General features: G+C 50.0%; 1 protein-coding gene across 2 annotated transcripts in view; it reads right to left on the bottom strand.

Annotated features, from left to right (window-relative positions):
- Positions 1-19083, bottom strand: part of TG (thyroglobulin) — a 248977-nt gene that overhangs the window by 191691 nt on the left and 38203 nt on the right. Inside the window, exons 18-22 of one of the 2 annotated variants that reach the window (XM_072774560.1) lie at positions 17834-17988; positions 15791-15947; positions 14113-14337; positions 6613-6762; positions 1856-2026 (exon numbers count right to left, since the gene is read on the bottom strand). In XM_072774560.1, the coding sequence (XP_072630661.1) occupies positions 1856-2026; positions 6613-6762; positions 14113-14337; positions 15791-15947; positions 17834-17988 (858 nt within the window). The remainder of the gene's footprint in view (positions 1-1855; positions 2027-6612; positions 6763-14112; positions 14338-15790; positions 15948-17833; positions 17989-19083) is intronic. The other variant, XM_072774561.1, reaches the window with a different exon arrangement.

Below are 19083 nucleotides of genomic sequence, written 5' to 3'. Positions count from 1 at the left end.
ATGAAGCTCTATTGGATTCCAAGAAGAGGCTATTGATATCCCGGTAGGAACTCAGCTTCTTAACATGGAAATCCTCCTGAATATTCAGAGAGGGAAACCATAAATTCCTGAGCTTTGCATAAGAAGCCAGAGCCTCCCAGAGGCATCATCAGAGTTGACAAGGCTGAGCTGCTCCTCATAAAGGCTTCTGGGACCAGAGATGAAGCTGTCCTTTTTGCTCTGGATAAACCCAGGGCTGAACGAAGCCTGAAATGCTTCGCAAGTGCAGATTGCAATCCTGGCCACTGAGGCATTGACAGGGAAGCCGAGCGGAGTGCAGTTAAAAGGTAAGTGTTTAGGTGATGATCCCAGAATGGCCAGGAGTTGCCAGGGGCCGAGCAAACTGCTCCCGCTGAGGAAGGCCTCTCCCTCACCCGTGGAGGGCAGCTGAGATCAGCCTGCCTGATGTCCTACTGCACCTTCAGGCGTTAACTCCCCTGAGTGCTGTTTCTGCCCAAGAAGAGGAATACGGGAACAAAGAATTATACTTTCCTTGGATTTTCAGTTTATCCATGGGGACACACACACACACACACACACATCTTTGAGATTCACTAACACTTCTCTGGAGGAGGGAATGATTATTCTGAGCATTACAAAATGAAAACGTCTCAACTGAATTTTCTCAGGTATTCTATGTGATCAGCTGTCCCCACTTCCCAGAAAGTAGGTAGGCTGTGTGTGCAAGTATGTGTGTACAGGTGCATGTGTACATGTGCAGGTGTGTGCTTCCCAAGGAAGCAGATAGATCTAAGCAGAAGCAGATTGGTGTCATGGAAAGAATGGGTTTGGGGGTGGGACACACCTTGGTTCGAATTTGAGATATATGTCTTGACTAGTGATGAAGGTAAGTCACCTAGTTCTCTGCCTCAGTTTCTTCAGCTAAGTTCCCGGGGATAATATCTACCCCTCAGAAGCGCTGGGAGGATCACTCATGACTGCCTGGCACGGGCCCTGGCACATAGTAAGCCCGCGAACATCAGGCCCTTGTCTTACACAGAAATCTGAGAGACGGGCAGCCAGCGCTGGCCCTGGCTGGCCAGGTGCGTGAATGTCAGCCAGACCTCAGCCAGGAAGGCGACTCTGTGGAATGGGGGGGCAACATCCTGGAGACTTGCAGAGAGCAGAATTATAGGCACTTACAGATTGCCTCTGCCTGCTTCTTGATTAAACAGAGGAGGCAGGATTGTTCTAGAAACGTAGGACAAGTGGACTGTCCCATCATGTCATTGAAGAGCTGTGCCTGGCGCACAGTGGTGCTCAATGATTGCTTACCATCCTCATAGGATCCTATTAGCCCTTACAGGGTCAGGAGGCTGCTGGGGTGATGGAGGATCAGAGAAGTTAAGCGATTTGCTCTGGGTCGCCCAGCAAGTAAGCTCTGAAACCAGGACCGGCTCTCAAGTCTTCCCACGACATCCAGGTGAGAGAGAAAAGCTGACCAGCTCTTCAGGGCACACAGCCCACAAGAAAGGGAAACTCAGCTCGTTAATTATTTTTAAACTCCCATCTCATACACACCGAAGTATCTGGGGCTGAAGTTTCGTGATGTCTGGAAATTTACTTTCCGACGATCAAAAATAAAAGAGCGAAAGAATGAGAGAGAGGAAAATGCTAACAATTTTTGGATCTAAGTGGCAGGTGACTTGTTCCTCCCACTATTCTTTCGAATATCCTTATCCTATGTAGCTTAAATATCGCCAAAATAAAAAGCCGGGGACGAATGCAGCCCACACGTCTCTGCCCTTTCCAGGGAGCCCTGGAGAGCACGTGCCCTCTCCCCAGGGCCGTGGCTGATTGCACCCCCAGCACGTACTCTGACACTGGGAGTCGGTGAGCGGAGCCTCCGTTTCCGACCAGGGCAGCCGCCGCCCCTCGCCGTCCACACAGAAGGCCTTCCCGCCGGCCCCGTCCCTCTGGCTGGCTCGGTACTGGCCGTCCTGGTCACACCGCAGGCCCACCTCACTCCTCTGACAGTCGGTGACACCTGGAACCAAGATGCAGACGGGGCATCACCGACGGGACCTGGCTCCGCCCGGCTAACTCCACGCACACACCGTGTTCCCACGCTCCACACGGCATGCAGGGCCCGGGGGGCTCCTTCTCGGATGGGACACCGGGTCTCAATCACAGGCTCTGCTCACATGGTTCCACCCCCAGGTCCTCCTTCTGCTCTGTCTTCAATGAGTTAACCCTTCACCGCCCATCAGCCCTCAGCTCAATCGTCACATCCTCAGGGAGGCCCCAAGCCCCTGACATCCAACTGTCACCCCCTCCCTCCCTCCACACCTCTCTCCTCATTGCCGGAGCATGGTGGTTTTTATTTCCATTTGTCTGTGTGAGTGAAAGGTTGACAACTGCCCGCCTCCCCCTCCCTAGAAGCTCCGAGCCGGCAGGGACCCGATCTGGTTTTGCTCCCTCCTGGATCTCAGTGTCTTGCTCAGTGTCTGACACATAGTACAGGCCACCCCCCACCCCATGAGATGCTGTGATTTATAATAAGAAATGTATACCTGGGCTTCCTTTCCTTTCTGGCACCCAGCCCCTTAGCACGCCTGGCGTTTCCTAAGTGGCAAAAGCCATAAAGGTATCTTTTGTCATGTTCCAGAGGTCACTTTTGGACTGCTCTTAAGGATGCAGGCTGGTTGCCAGGACAACCAACCATGTGATCAGAGTCCTGAAATTCTCAGCATCTCTCCCTGACCTCCACTCACCAGTGGCCAGTGATTTGGTCAGGCTTGCCTATATAATGAAACGCCCATAAAACCCCAAAAGGCTGGGGTTCTGAGAGCTTCCAGGTCAGTGAACACATGGAGATATGGGGAGAGCAGACCCCCTCAAGAGGCATGGAAGTTCCACGCCTTTCCCTGTAAGACACCCTATGCATCCCTTACCTGTCTGTTCCTGGGTTATATCCCATAGAATAAACTACAATCTAGGGAATAAGACATTTTGTGAGTTGCTGTGAGCCACTCTAGCAAATTAATCACACCCAAGGAGGAGGTAGTGGGAGCCTCTGATGTATACCCAGTTGGTGGGAAGTACACGTAACGATGCAGACTTAGGGTCGGCGCCTGAGCTGAAGGGGTCTGGTGGAGCTTCCAGCACGTAGCTTGTCCACGAGAAGCAGGGGTAGTAGCCTGGGCTTTCAACTGGGGACAGGATGGGGGTGGTGAGATCAGTCTTATAGGGCTGAGGCCTCAACCTGTGGGATCTGGTACTGTCTCTGAGAAGATAGTGTCTAAACTGCTTGTGGTTGGTGTGGGGAGACCCCTCCTACACATACACACACACACACACTGGAATTGGGTCCAGAAACACCCCCCCAGACACAAAAAAACACTCAATAAATACCAGCTGAATCCATGGATAAATCCCTCTATTTGGGGGCTTAAATTATTTCTTCTGCCCAGAAGTCTCACCTCCACCTGCCCCACGGTTAGTCCCCACATGTCTCCCAAGACCTGGTGCTGGCTGCTACAACAGCATATAACAATCACATCCATTGTATTAGTAATTACACACATTCTATCTGTATACTTACACACTTCGTTTCCTATCAGACTCTACACTCTCTGAGGACAGGGAACGTATCTCTACTTGTTTCATACAACCAATAAAAACTTAGCATTAAAAAAAAAGTGGTTAATACATTTTTGGTAATGATCTTAAAAGAGAATACCTGGGCCTGGTTCTCCAGGCCCGGGAAGTAGGTGAAAAAATGTTCTTTCAAGGCAGCCCAGGCCTTGAGAAGATCTAGTTTTCTATGTTCTAAGACTATTAGTCAGATGACTAACCGTGGATTAATCACAACTTTTTGGTGGAGAGATTACAAAGGCTTCTTTTTAAATAGAACGTTCCGCATGCCACACATGCTATGTATGAATTAAAGCATCAAGAAACAAACAAGCCAACAAATAAATAGCTACTCGGTTATCAACAGAAGCTCCAAAATCATCCAGTAGACTTGCAAGAGGAGGAAAGTATTTGTGGGTGAGAACAGTAATACGGATGTCAGCTACGCAGAGGAACTGAGATTCTAGAAGCTAGCCTAACAACAAAAAGAAAATCTTGTAATCACTTGACATCACTTAAAACTTGGCAGACCTTCCTTGGCAGAAGGCAGGAGGGGTCTTCTCTTCCATACGATTCCATCTAAGAACGTAAATCAGGCAAGATGACAGGCTGAATGGTGATGCTAATGAGTCATGGAGATATTCTTAGATACAAACATATACTCAGAGTGTAAACTGTACCCCTGACCCTGGAGACTTATCCACTGGAATCTATTCTGTAACTCAACGAAGATACCCGGGAGAGTGGTAAGGCTATGACAGCCCTCCACTTCTGCACAGAGAGGCAATCAAAGCTCATCCTCCAAGCGGGATGGGCATGATACTTGTGGCTTCTCTTAAAATATCTTAATGGATTCCACTTAGTTGTGGACCAAATGTTTGCATTCCCTCAAATTCCTATGTTGAAGCTTTAACCTTCCCTGTGGTGGTATTTGGAGGGAGGACCTTGGCGATTAGGTCTAGAAGAGGTCATAAGAGTGGGGTCCCGTGATGGCATCAGTGCCCTTATGAAAGGAGGAAGACTCTGGAGATTCCCCACTCTGTACGCACGCACCAAGGAAAGGATGCATGAGGACACAGCCAGGAAGAGGACCCTCAGTAAGCATCTGACCAGACCAGTGCCCTGATGGTGGACTTCCTGCCTCTAGAACCATGAGAAATAAACATCTGTTGCTGAAGCCACCCAGTCTAGGGTCATTTGTATGGAGCATCCCGAAGTGATTAAGACATGCTTCATAACCATCCTCTGAGCAAGGTATCATGGCTCCATCTAATAGATAAGGAAGCTGACATTCAGAGAAGACACGAGGTACGGCCTCAGTCACAGTGCCAATGGGAATGACTGAGGAACAGCCTGGGTATGACTGGGGCCAAGCCTCAGGCTTCTCCTCTGGCCCTTGTTATTTCTGTAGCAACCCCACTGCCACCCCATAAACATGGATCAGCACATTGCACTGCTCACTTTTCAAGAAAGCTTTCCTCTGGGGGCACTTGGGTGGCTCAGTCAGTTGAGTGTCTGCTTTTGGCACAGGTCATGATCTCAGAGTCCTGGGGTTAAGCTCCAAGTCGGGCTCCCTGCTCCTTGGGAAGTCGGCTTCTCCCTCTCCCTCTGCTTCTGCCCTGCTCATGTTCTCTATCTCTCTCAAATCAATAAATAAAACCTTAACAAAAAGCATTCCTCCAGCAATGTGATAACACTTCAAGTCATCTCATACGTGTGAGTAAATCAATGTGTGCAAGCTGAGGGTGATGTCCAGATGTCAGGGACACTCAACCTTCCTGGAGAAGAGTGTAATCTCCAAGAGGAATATCAGACTCGTGACCTATAAAAATCCCTTTGGTTTTCTTAGAAGTCCTACTGCACTCCTAAGGAAACTTACCAGGGAAGGTGGCTTAATCTCTTTTGATTAATTATTTCAACATTCTAAAATCTATTCAGATTTGAAGCATTAATAGCTTGCTTCACGTTAACACAATTTAAGACTAACATGGAAAGGTGCACACAGGGGCACCTGGGGGCTCAATGGTTGAGCATCTGCCTTGAGCTCAGGTCATAATCTCAGGGTCCTGAGACCGAGTCCCACATCGGGCTCCCCCACAGGGAGCCTGCTTCTCCTTCTGTCTGTGTCTCTGCCTCTCTGTGTGTGTCTCTCATGAATAAAAAGATAAAATCTTAAAAAAAAAAAAAAGGAAGGAAGGAAGAAAGAAAGAAAGATGCACACAATAAGGCACGCTGTGGGTCCTAACTAGGAAAAACCCAACAATACCCAGGTGACTATTAGGTAAGTAGGCCAAGTGAAATCACATGACATATGGGAAAGCCACACATACACACGGTCCTGACAAATTTACAGGGCCTAAAAGGGAATATGAGCTACATACTTGTAATGACTGTGGGTGGAAAATATCTTCCATCTCTCAATCTGATAAGGTTGACTTACAAAAATCAGGAGTTTCAGAATCAGACAATGCCAAGATCAAACAAAGGCCAGTGACGTCACCTCCTAGTTAAGTGACTTTGGTTAAATGACTTCTCTGAGCCATAGCCCTTCTAATCTGTAAACATGTGGCTAATAATATTTACCCAGAAGGGAATTTGATAGAATTTAATGCAATAACATTTATGTGTCTGGGGTCAGACAGATAAAACATCTTGCCGAGATGCTGGCCGAGTATAGGCATTGAGAGGCAGTGCCCCTTTGACTATGACGCTCTGTACTCAATGGTTCTCCACGGTAGGCAATTGTGTGTCCCATTCAAGAGACATTCAGCAATGTCTGGAGACATGTTTGATTGTGACAAGTTGCAGGGAGGGTGTGCTCCTGGCCTCTAATAGGTAAGGGTCAGTGATGTCGCTAAATAAACATCCTGCCATGCACGAGGCAGTCCCCAAGATGAATGCTCTGTCCCCAAGCTTCAATAGTGGCAAGGTTGAGCCACTCTGCTATGCCCTCATTGCATTGTAGGGTTTCTCACACCAGGACCCTGCAGAACTTACAGTGCGTGTGGCTGAAAGCTCCAGGGGAAATGGTCGTTCTGCCCACGGGACATGGGACACAGTCCATGCTCCCTGCCTGTTCTTGGTAGAATCCAACAGGACAGGGAATGCAAATCTCCTTCTGAAAATAGCTTCCTTCGGGACACTTAACTAGAAGAGAGAAACACAGAAATGATGTTAAAGGGAAGCCTCTTGCTTTGTAGTTGTAGCCTCAGAACACACAGGGTACGCGAAACCCCAACAGAGCACAAGGGCTCATTCACGTAAACGGTGCTCATGGAGAATCTGCTACGTGTCAGGCTCCAACAATCGAGGCCAAGCTGTGAGAATGGCAGGCAAGGTTCCTGCTCCCCAGGAGGTGACAGGTTAGTAGGATGACAGGGTGTCAGACGATAACCTCAGGTATGGGTAAAGTGAGGCAGGAGAGGAATACATGGAGTGAGGAAGCCCTCTGAAAGGTGATGCTTGACATCAAATGATGGGGAACACCCCAGGCAAGAGGTAGGCAAGAATTCCAAGCAGAGGGCAGAGTGAGGACAAAGGTCTTGAGGTAGGAATGAGTTTGGATTATACAAGGAATAATCATTCGAGGAATGGAAAGCCAGACAAAGCCAGCTACAAAGCCAGACAAAGCTTAGCAGACAAAGGGAAGAATGACATGAGATGAGGTTGGAGGACAACTCGAAAGATGAGGGTCTATGGCTCGGTTACCATGGGAATGCTGCCCTTAGTGAAGGCATGGCGAAGCACAGCTGGGCAGGCAAATTTTGGGGTCAGACAGATTGGCTCAAGTCCCTCTTCCCGGCCTACCCACAGGACTTTGGACTTCTTGGAGGCTCCATTTTCTCCTCCGTGAAAAGGTATGAATAAACTATCTCATTGGAATGCACTGATAATGTGCAGAAGGCACAGGTCATAATGCCAGACTCTTGCACATGCTCAACAAATGGTCACTATTTTTTCAAGTTTTGGTTTTAATTCCAGTTGGTCAATATCGTGTTATATTAGCTTCAGGTGGATGGTATCGTGACTGGGAAAATCCATGCATCCCTCCACCCCCACTCCCCGGGCTCATGAGGACACATGCACTCTGTAATCCCCATCACCTATTGAACCCATCCTCCCACCCAACATTATTTTTATACTTGAGGGGGTCCTTCCTTGGAGCCAGCCTCAGTACCCATTCTGTCCGAACAGGGCAATTTCAGCAATTCAGCACCATCACATTTGACTCAGGTAGCCTCCCCCTGTGTTGCTCAGATCCGGGACCACAGTGAGGTGGGACACCCAGCATGTGGGATTTATGGAGGCCCTTACTGTTGAGTTGTTGGGCCTCTGATTTATTCAGAAATGCCAAGTGTGACCCTGAGAGAGAAGCCTCCATGCATCTTGCTCCCAAGATGCCTCATTGGCCTCATCCCTCGCCTCCTTACACTCTCCTGTTAACCTGCAGATCCTCAGAGCTCTCTGTTCCTTTTACTCCCAGTCTTTCCTAACCTGCTTCCTCTAATATGACCTGGGCTGAGAAACCAGAAACTCCAACTGGGGACATGCCTATCTCACAAGAGTTCGAAGTTAGAGCCCAGGAGTTCTGCTCTGAGATTAGTACATGAACTTAGGGGCTGCTGGGTGGCTCAGTGAGTCTGCCTTTGGCTCAGGTCGTGATCTTGGGATCCTGTGATCGAGTCCCATATCGGGCTCCTCCCTCTGCCTATGTCTCTGTCTGTCTGTCTGTCTTTTGTGAATAAATAAATAAAATCTTTAAAAAAATAAGTATGTGAACTTGGCCACATTGATTCTAATAGCTCAGAGCAAGGGTTGGGGAAAGGGTAGTTCTGGGTTGTATTCCCATGAGATTGCCAAATGACTTCCAGAAGTGACCTGCTGGCCAGTGTAGCTGAGCTGAAAGCTTGGCCACCCTCAGGATACTTTCTCTGTGCCTGGCACTCTGCTGGGTGCTTCATGGACGTTTCCGGAAGTTGGCATTTAATCCTTGCTTTGCAGATGAGGAAGCTGAGCCTTGGGACATTCCTGCGTGACTCCCTCGTAGGCTTTTCTGCACAGGGCAGTGGGGAAGTAAAATCAGAGGCTATGCCAAGCATGGTGCCAGACTGTTCCGATGTGTTATCTCCAGGTCCTATGAGAAAGGCACCATCTTCTTTCTAGACTGGAGATTACTGAAGCTCGAGGTCAAGGTGGACCATGTGGTAAGGTCAAAGAGGTGGGATTGAGCCCGGTTCTCTGCAAACCAAAGCCTTCCCTCCATCCGCCAGTCCCACCAGCTTCCCTCGACCAAGAAGCAAGCACAGGCGTGTGGGACGTGGACCAGGGTTGACTTCACCACCGCTGCCTCCGGTACGTACACGTACTTGGCACTTGTGAGTAAATCAGAAACTCAAGACACATCTTGGAAACTGAATGATGTGTTTTCCGGCCTGCTCTAAGCGACCGATACCCTACCCCCCACCCCGCCAAGAGTGGGGTTTCATTACTCCTATGAGTCAGCTCGCCGGTCATCTCGAGTATTTCAACGCCAGGACGGTGACTGTAGTTTCGAGCCGTCTCCAAATTCATTGCTGAAGGAAAACAAAGCCTTCTCTGACAGCTCGAGGGGTCCTGCCTCCAAACCCGACAACCCGACGAAGCGAGCAGGGACTAACTTGGTTGTGAGCACAGAACTCCTAGGCCTCATGATTCTGCGCAAGGAAACTGTGTCCTGCTTCAAAGCCTTTCCACCTGCGGGAAGCTGTGTAGACAGAATGAGGCCGAGGCTCCAATCCTCACCCCTGCCCTGGCAGGTGTGGACTCTCCCTGTCCTCACCCCTCCCCCAGCAGGTGTGGACTCTCCCTGTCCTCACCCCTCCCCCGGCAGGTGTGGACTCTCCCTGTCCTCACCCCTCCCCTGGCAGGTGTGGACTCTCCCTGTCCTCACCCCTCCCCCGGCAGGTGTGGACTCTCCCTGTCCTCACCCCTCTCCCGGCAGGTGTGGACTCACCCTCCGCACTCCTGCCCTGTGGGCTTTCCAAAACCCTTCTGTCCACAGCCCCAGGTTGGCACTTATCCTTCAATTAACTCCCTCCACGAAATTGTCAGAAGCCCCTTTGGTCTCAGGTCCTTCCTTCATAAAATGAGACAATTTGGCCGATTTGGGTTCGAGAGCCTCCCAAAGCCTCCAGATCATGCTACCCCCTTCCTACCAACCCGTCCGCACGGGCCCCTAACAATGACAGGCACGTCTCGGCTGATGGAAAACATCTGTGAGCAAGTATAACCAGTATCCTTGGCCTGCTTTGCTCAACCTCTTGCCTGGCCCTGTCACCCTCCACCCCGAAATCCTCCCCTGGGGACCCCTAGCAGGGCCCTCCCTTGGCTAGCCCCAGGCCTCTCCCACCCTGGCTCCTGCCTATCTCTCTGGGCACACCTCCTGCCATATCTCCACACACCCCACTCTCCAGCCATATAAACCCCTGCATGAATCTCCATCTCCGAAATGCCCTCCAGCCTTGCAGCTCCCAGCACATTGCAGCACCCAGCACAGATGCACGCGTGCACACACACACACACACATGCACGCACACCCCCCTCCTTGTCACACACACACATGCACGCACACCCCACTCCTTGTCTGCTCTAACCTGAGCAGCAATTCCAGCTCCCCTTTCAAGACTTCGTGCTGCCCCTGCCGCCCCAGCAAGCTTCCCCTGACCACCCTGACTGTGAAGGAAAAGGCTTTCTCCCTGAGACTTAGCTGGCTTTTCGCTTACCTCTCCCCAACCAGACTGGGAGTTCTTTGAAAGCAGGCCTATGACCTTTGTTTCCCTGAGTATGTCACCTGGTGTTTAACACACAATTATGCTTTGAAAGCTTGGATGGATAAACACACGCATAGATGGGAAGAAGGAAGGAAGGGGTGGGGGAGGAAACGAGACCTAACGTATTACTTTGGGGGGGGGAAAACCATGGAGAACTAGCTCAATTATAAGAAGTTGGAGTGAATGAGTGAAAGTAAATGCTGTCTGGAACAGAAAATGGAAAATCCAGACAATTTCTGAGATTCTCTTTAATGGACCAAACTGGTATGAAGGCTGCCAGCAGGTAATCCTGAAATAATCCTTTTTGACCTCAACAAAGCTGCCAGCAGAGCCCCTACCTCCCTGCAGCATCTGTTCCCTGGATAAAAGCTGCCAGGCCTACATGAGTCACGGGAGGTGGAGAGTCCCCCTCACCCCCTGAGTCACTGCCCTCCAGGGGGATCGTACAGATTAGCCCTCCTGACATGACACCAGAAACCTTGCTTCAGCTCCACAGGACAATGCTCTGCTTGTAGCTTCACAGCTGCGTTCCAGATGTGACTCAGAGGGAAAAAGAGCCGATAAGAATAGATACAAGCATCCAAGGGCATGATTTCACGAGGGGAGAGGTGTGTGATGCAGAGGACAGATAAGGAATCTGGAATCGGGAGAGCTGAGTTTGGATCCCAGTATGGCCAATTAACACGGCCATTTGTTTAGAGTTGGCCATGTGCGAAGGGATGTACTTGTATCGATTATATGACGCTATGCAAACCACAACCCCCACGGAATAGGTATTATCATCCTGATGCCTAGTAAGGATAAGCAATGTCCGAAGGACCCACATCGAGAAGGTATTAGAGCTAGGACTTGAACCCACCTGGCTTCAAAGAGCAGTTTCCTACTATTCTTAAGCTGCGTATCCCTGGCTACCTCACCCACACTACAGGATTAATAATATCTGACCCACTGCATCAGAGAAATGCTAGGAAGGCCCATATTCGCAACAATAACAGGGACCCTGGATGGCTCAGTGGTTGAGCATCTGCCTTCGGCTCAGGGCGAGATCTCAGAGTCCTGGGATCGAGTCCCATATCGGGCTCCCCATAGGGAGCCTGCTTCTTCCTCTGCCTATGTCTCTGCCTCGCTCTGTCTCTCATTAATAAATAAAATCTTTAAAAAATAGAAAATAACAAACAGAAATTATCATTGATTCTGGAGAAAATAAAAAATTGGTGCTGCCTTTGTGAATTCCATTTCAGACCTTTCTAACTATCTGGAGTAAGGAGGTGGGGGTGAATGGCATGATCAATGATTCTTTTGAGTCAATCAAAAGCCACAGCAGCTGCAAAACAGAATGAAGCTTTATCTAGAGCTAGGATTGGCCAATTTTGGTGCGTGACCCAAATGCAACTCACCTTCTGCTTGGCAAATAAATCTTTATTAGAACACACCCATGCTTTTCTCCCTACAATGGCTGAGCTAAGTCATGGGTCAAAAACCATATGGTCTACAAAGCCTAAAATACTTGCATTTCTGGCCCTTGATGGAACAAGGTTGCCAACTCCTGTCCTGTAGCCAGCATAGCCCAGACAAAGCCTTTTACTCCATCCCATTTCCAGGCCACCCTGTGGTCCCCACTCTCTCTGAAGCCCTGCCATCCCGGGTTCTGACACCCAGTGCCCCCACCACTTAACATCCTTCAGATGAGACTGCTGTGCCCCTGGCTTAGCTTCCCAGTGGAGCTGGGCTACTCATCTTGTTAGACATGAAATAATAGCCTGATAATCAATAGAGTTCCCGCGAAGGACCAGCACTCTATTTTATATGAAGGAGATGGGCCATGGTTCAGCAGAACCAGTATAGGGTTTCTGACCTTGGCCCCTGACTAGCACGTGTCTCCAGCTCTTGCCCCTCCCTTTCTGGGCTCCACACTCCGGGGGGGGCACCCAAGTAGGGTTTCCAGATCCCCTTCCCAGGATTCCCTGGGGTGACCATAAAAGCAGATTCTTGCCCTTGCTTTTGCAAATACAGCCTCCAACATACCCCCCCGACACACACACACACACACACACACACACACACACACACACACACGGGAATAGAGCCTAGAGCCTAGGGCACTTCATGGTAAGTCTAAGAACACAATGGTGGGTGTTCTGAACACCTCCATCACTGTGACCCTGTTTCACCTACCCTGGCAGGAGATACCTTCCACTCCTGTTCCTACCTCTTATCCTTTTTATTGGGGCAGCTCTGTGAGGTAGAAGGAGCATGAGCTCTGATCCCAGAAGACCTCAGGTTACATGCCCACAGATGAGTGGTTTTGTGAACCCGAGTCCCTCCTTTGAGTCAGCCTGGCTCTAGACATTATAGACGCATTATTTCATTTCATCTGGAGCCTCAACCTGATCATCTGTCAAATGGCAGAACAATGGATCAACAGGGGCCAACATGAGGGGTAAATATTCGTGAAAGTACATTGCAAACCACAAAATCTATAAATATTAGTGGGCGGTGTGTGCAGTGGGTGCGTTTCTGGGTCTCTGTTTTAAGATTTAGCTACATCTTAAATCCAACGTGGAGTTTAGAACTTGGCCTGGATCTCACGAAAGGAAAGGCCATGTAGTTCTTGTGTGGCAACCAACATAAATAATGGAAAAATAAATTACCCAGAAACATCTTCCCTTCCTGTAGCTCAGCAACAATGCCCCTCTGTCTCATGCCTCAGGGGAGGAAGCCTTCTTGTCGTGAGGCCTTGGAAGTAGGAGGCAGCAAAGATAACCACATCCTGATCCATAGGAGCCACACACACAATAGGTTATATGGCAAAAGGGAAACTGAGTCTACAGATGGAACTCAGGTTGCTAGGCAGCTAACCCAAAGATAGGGAGAGTGTTCTGGATTTCCCAGCTATGTGTGAGCACAAAGGTCCCTAGAAGAGAAAGACAGAATCCAAGGGAGCTGTGACTGTGGAAGGGTGTCCAAAGAGCTATAGCACCACTGCTTCAAGGCTGAAGGAAGGCCACAAGCCAAGACAGGTGGGCAACATCTAGACACTGGAAAATTCAAGGAAACAGATTCTCTCCAGTGGGAATGCAGCCCTGCTGACACCTCAGTTTTAGCCCAGTGAGACCCGATTAAGAAGGCAAACCTACAGAGCTGGAGGATGATAAATGTTGTGTTAGGGCATGGAGTCTGGGGTGACTTGTGATGGTGGCCACGGGGAATTCACGCTGCTTCCATTCTAGAAATTTGCAGGTGCATTCTTGAAAAAACTGCTTCCAAAGCCACAGAGGGTAAGGGTAAGGAAGGACAGCCCTGGTAAACCTTTGCCAGGAATCCCTTCCCCCAAGCATGCCCTGGGCTCATCGATGGCTGTTTGGACGTGGAGCTAACACATTGCCATAACCAGACTAAGAAATGTTGGTGAGCATGCAAGATGCACATCAGCCTTCTCCACAAAGACAGTACAGCCCAGCCCCCAAGAAGTGAGAAGAAGGATCGCTGTATCGTGTCACCTGTGCTCTGGTTTCAGCTGCTACCAGAGGGGGTGAGGACCATGTGCCCCTGCACAGTGGATCACTGAATGACTCTGGCGGAACGGCAAAATGAATGATTCGTTACCCTGTATGTGCGGAGTGACCTGCCTCCAGTGCTCTTGGAGCCTTTTCCACAGCCTCAGTCCCAGGGGAGGGGAAGGACCTACCACACCCCCATGGGTCCTGAGGGGCATTGCTAGGAGCCAAGACTTGGTGGAATCCTTCCAAGCACCCAAACCATGTCCTGGGAGAGGTGCCGAAGCGGTCCCCCTGAAGGAAGTAGATGGAGGTGTCTGCTGGGAAAGTCTTAGAATCCAGGTGAAGCTGGAACCCTCCACTCTGGATCAGATCCGTGAAGCGCCCAATGAGATCCTTGCCAACTAAGGCCTCCTCTGTAAGACACAAGAGGCAGGAGTGTCAGCACTATTCTCTGCAAGGGCCAGAACCACCTAGAATGTCTACATGGAAGGAAGATGTAAGCATTACCTGGTTTCTCGTTTTACAGAGGGAGAAACTGAGGCCCATAGAAGAGGACAGATTAGCCCAATCCTATACAGGAGTCAGAAGCACCACTAGGACTTTAACCCAGATCCCTGGATCCTGTCGTTTCTGTGGCATCATCATGAACCCCACTGGTCCAAGATATCATGTCTTCACCCACTATTGGAAGGGGCTCTGTGTAGATACACAACTATCCCAACGTTTGGCAAGCCACCATCTCTGCACCTCCATCTCCCCAACTGCAAAATGGGGCTGGCAATGCCTCTCTTCAGTGAGTGAGGATTATAAGAGCAAATATGGGTAACGGGACCACTCAAAGAGAAGGCCTAGCCTCCAGGAGGCAACACAGCCTTCCACGTCAGTGGTTGGTTAAATGCTAAAGAGGCCTCCAGCTGTGGTCCCGTATTTCCTAGGAAGAAACCAGAGGGGCGTCACATCTGGAGCTGGGACAGATTCCCGCACACAATGAACTTTCATGCTGCGGCAGGCCATCGTAGAGCCAGCCCAAGGCCTGAAACCATGGTCGTCAGCATGGACGCCAGGAATAAACATCTCCTTCTTTTGCAGAATCACAGATTTTTTTGCAAATCAAAAATTTTGCAAATCTAGAGCCTGAATCTTCCAGGGTCTTTCCAGAGGAGTAAGAAAAGGACGCCTGATTCCTAAAGCTGTTTGGGGGATACTATTGCCATGAGGACTGCAGAATGACAGAGATTCAGTCAGCCCCCTTCAGGGTCACACTCTGGCAGCATCTTCCAGATGCTCCCCCTCATAGAACAGAGGCCCAGCTGCAGCCAGCGCTGACCCTGGGTGTTTAGCTGCTGGATTGTAGAAGAGCAAAGGGGGCTCCCCACCCCCTGGTCAGCAATAGGGGTTATGTCTACACTGGCTCATGGCACAGCCACAACGTCCACACTGCTCCTCCATCTTGCATCCTTCTACTCTCTCAGTTCATTCACACACCTGCCCCGTTTTACACGGTGTAAGAATGGGTTTAAACAGCTTAAGTGGTCTGAGACATTTTATAATTGCAAGGGTGCAGAGCATATATTATAAACCAATTCAGATCTGCCACTCGCCCCCACCCTCCCCTTCTTCACACCTGTCTCCCCCTCTGTGCCTGGGAAATCCAGAGAAGAATTAGAAATTATCCACAGAAAAGCAATTGGGTGCTATTGCTTAACTCTTGTAAGCTACTAGCAGGACACTATTGATTTTTATATACATTTTTAACCATTGGCTCCTCTGACGGCCAGGGATGGAATTCGCTAGATCCTCACAAGGCATCACTGGCTCCCCCTGACAGATGGAGAAACAGAGCCTCAGAGAAGCTGCACAACGTACCGATGTCATGCAAATCAGGAAGAGAGGCCGGTGGGACATCCTCCAGGTGCAACTTCCACGTGACATTCACTCCTAAACGCTCTCCGGTCACACACTCCACCTGCACCGTGGAGCTGTCGCAGACAGGAATGGAAATGGGGGTCCCCAAAGTCTTTGCCTACATGGAGACAGGTGCCTTTAGCTCAAGAACACAGAGTGGCTGGGGCTTGGGGGTGCTCAGATGATTAGGTGTCTGACGCTTTATTTTGGCTCAGGCTGTGATCTCAGGGTTGTGAGACTGAGCCCCAACTTGGGCGCAGAGCCTGCTCAAGATTCTCCCCTTCCTCTGCCCCTCCCTGCTCTCTCTCAAACACACAAACAAACAATAAAAAAAGAACAGAGTTGGAAGACAGCTTAGCTGAGCCCACATCAGGTTCCAGAATGCGCCCATGCCTTATGTTACTCCCCCCAACCCTCCCTCCAATCCCACCCCAGGGGCCAAAGCTCTACTAACTCTCCTTACCCCTCAGAGGAACACGAGGGGGCCAGTCACCTGGGTACAAATCAAAGTTGAGTCCGGTCCAGGCTGGACTCCTTTTCCCTATTGTGTTAGTATATGATTACAACCTGTCCTGACCACCTTATGGTCTGACTTTGTCGCTGACAGTGCTCAGTGCCTGCAACCATGCCTAGCCTGTGATAGGCACCCAAATGTTTGTTAAATGGGAGAATAAAGGAACGGACGAGCAAATTTGGTGTAATTAGAGTCCAAATCTAGATCTGGACTTAGCTCTGTGAAATCTTGGGCAATTTACTGAGCCTCACTGAGCTTTTAGTTCACACACTTATAAACCAAGAGCTACTGATGCTCACTGAGCAGGGTGCTATGATAATGAGAGAGAAGGAATACAGAGCTTCTAGCACACACCAGGAACCCAGCCTGGGCTCAGTAATTAATACATATTACTGCTATTGTTGCCAAGTACATTTCTTTGGATAAAAGGGGGCAATCTATGATTCTATTTGTCTTAGAATCACAACTCTGTGCAGTTGGTTTTGTGAAAAAGTATGTTCTCCAAAATTCTTAGCATAAGGTGCTAAAACTGGGCTGCTCTTTGAGATGACAAGTTTGGGGCAGAACAAGAATTTGTTAAATTGAGTGGCTATTTTTTTGGGGGGGAGGGTTAAGATATGTTTATTTGAAAGAGAAAGAGAAGTAGCACATGAGCAGGGGAGGAGCAGAGGGAGAGGGAGAGAGAGAGAGAATCTCAAGCAGACTCTTTGCTGAGTGCAGAGCCTGATGCAGGGCTTGAGCCCTGGACCCTGAGGTCATGACCTGAGCCAAAATCAAGAGTTGGATGCTTAACCAACTGAGCCACCCAGGTGCCCCTAATTGAGGGACTTCTAAAGACTTCTCCCCTGAATACTTGTGACTTGGAATCACAGGAGCCTTTACCGTCTATAGGAAAAACTCTGATATTCATTATTCATGGTACTAGGCCTGTCTGCTGGCACACGCTATCTTCCTTCCAGGGAGGATCCGTAAGGCCTTCCAGCGGGTTTGTTAAAGACACGTCTGGCACAGTGGTTCAGGGAGTACATGCTGGCCTTTCAGTCTTCCTGCACCCTGTTCCCGGGCTCTTCCTCTGAAGGTGGTGGTCGTACTACACAAGCTGCCCAGCTCTGTCCTCAAGTCATCTGCTGAGCTCTACAATTCCCAGCTGTGTGACTCTGGACAGCCATGTTCACACTCTGGGCTTCACCCCCCTCATCCACAAAACGGGAGTACCAATAGGGTCCCCATGAAGATCGCTACTCCATGCCAACACCGCACTGTGCCTGGCACATCATGGGTGCTCAGCGCATGTTTGGTTTAACATCTCTACGTAGAAAGGATGGCCAGGGATGAGTACGGATTCCACCCCCGCCACTACGTGACCAGCCTTGGCCAAAGTACTTTCTTGTTTGCCTATGGGTAAAACAAGTGAGAGCTGAACCCTAGGTCTATTTGAGCCCTGAGCCCAGCCCAAGCACCCCCACTCATGCAGAAGGTCAGCCACATACCTGGATCTGACAAAAACCACGGGCCTCGAGCTCGTCTGCTAGAAAGACCTGGAAGGCCGGCAGCAAGCCCGCGTAGTCGGCGCTGCACATCTTGCCTGGCGGGAGCTGGAGCTGGAACTGCCCTTGGGTCTGAAAGGTCTGCCACAGGTGGGGCCCTGCAGGTGAGCGCCAGAGGTCAGCAGACGCAGGCAACAGACCCGTGGGACTTTTTTCTTTCCTTTGGTTTATCCTCTGCACAAAGAATCCTCCCTCATGTAGCTTAGACCACACGAGCAGTACCATCCACACCGTCGTACTCGGAGTCTGAACACTTCCTGGCATGACGGCTTGTCTCTGAAAGTACTTAGCACCCTTTTGGCAAGCTCAGTCCTGCCTCAGCCTCTAAACCAGGCTGCTCTACATTTTGGGGGTCCTGGACCTTCTTCTTGGAAAATCTTCCATCTTCTCTCACTTTCACACGGGGCCACTATGATTTCGCCAGTGAAGCGGGGACACCACAGACTATACGAAAGACATACTCTAAGGTTGTTCAGTGCACAGCCTACACAGTCATACACAGTGGCCCTGCACACAACTTTAAGAGCTCAAGACCCATGTCCCTCTTCTCCCAAGTGTCCTGCTCTAGATCCAGTCTTGACAAGCCTGATCTTAGTCTCAGCTTAAGCCACTTCATCACAGGCAGGTGGACAGACCACTTATTTGTTCGAATCACATTGACCTTTCTCTGGATTACATTTTTTAGGGCGGGCGGGGATGACACAAAGGGAGAGAGAGAATCCTAAGTAGGCTGTATGCCCAGTACAGAGCCCAATGCAGGGCTCGATCCCACCACCCTGAGATCATGACCTGACCCAAAATCAAGAGTGAGATGCTTAAATAACTGAGCCACCCAGGTGGCTCTCTGGATACCATTTTCTATCCCAGAAAGCTTTTCCATAAATACTGTCTTTTGACAGCCACCCAGAGCCTTGTGACAGTCCCAGGATCTGGGTCTCTCTCTCAGATACCCCTCCAGGGCCCTGGGAGGACTCAGTGCCGGGTCCCAGCACCCGCCCCTGCCCTGCCAGGCTGTGAGTAACCATGGTCAGCCTCAGCCAAGGCAGCTCAGTCAGAGCTCGAAGTTGCCTCACAGCCGTGTGGGCATGCAAACAGGCACAGTGGGCGAGCAGGAGAGGAACTCGGCCGATATTCAGACAGCCCAGACCCACAGCCACCAAAACTGATGTCCCCAGGAGCAGGGTCCAGGCCCC

The sequence above is a fragment of the Canis lupus genome, chromosome 14 (assembly GCF_048164855.1).
Source record: "Canis lupus baileyi chromosome 14, mCanLup2.hap1, whole genome shotgun sequence".
Taxonomy (NCBI): Eukaryota; Metazoa; Chordata; class Mammalia; order Carnivora; family Canidae; genus Canis; species Canis lupus.
The sequence above is the reverse complement of the archived record's forward strand: the minus strand, read 5'-3'. Positions and strand labels throughout refer to the sequence as shown.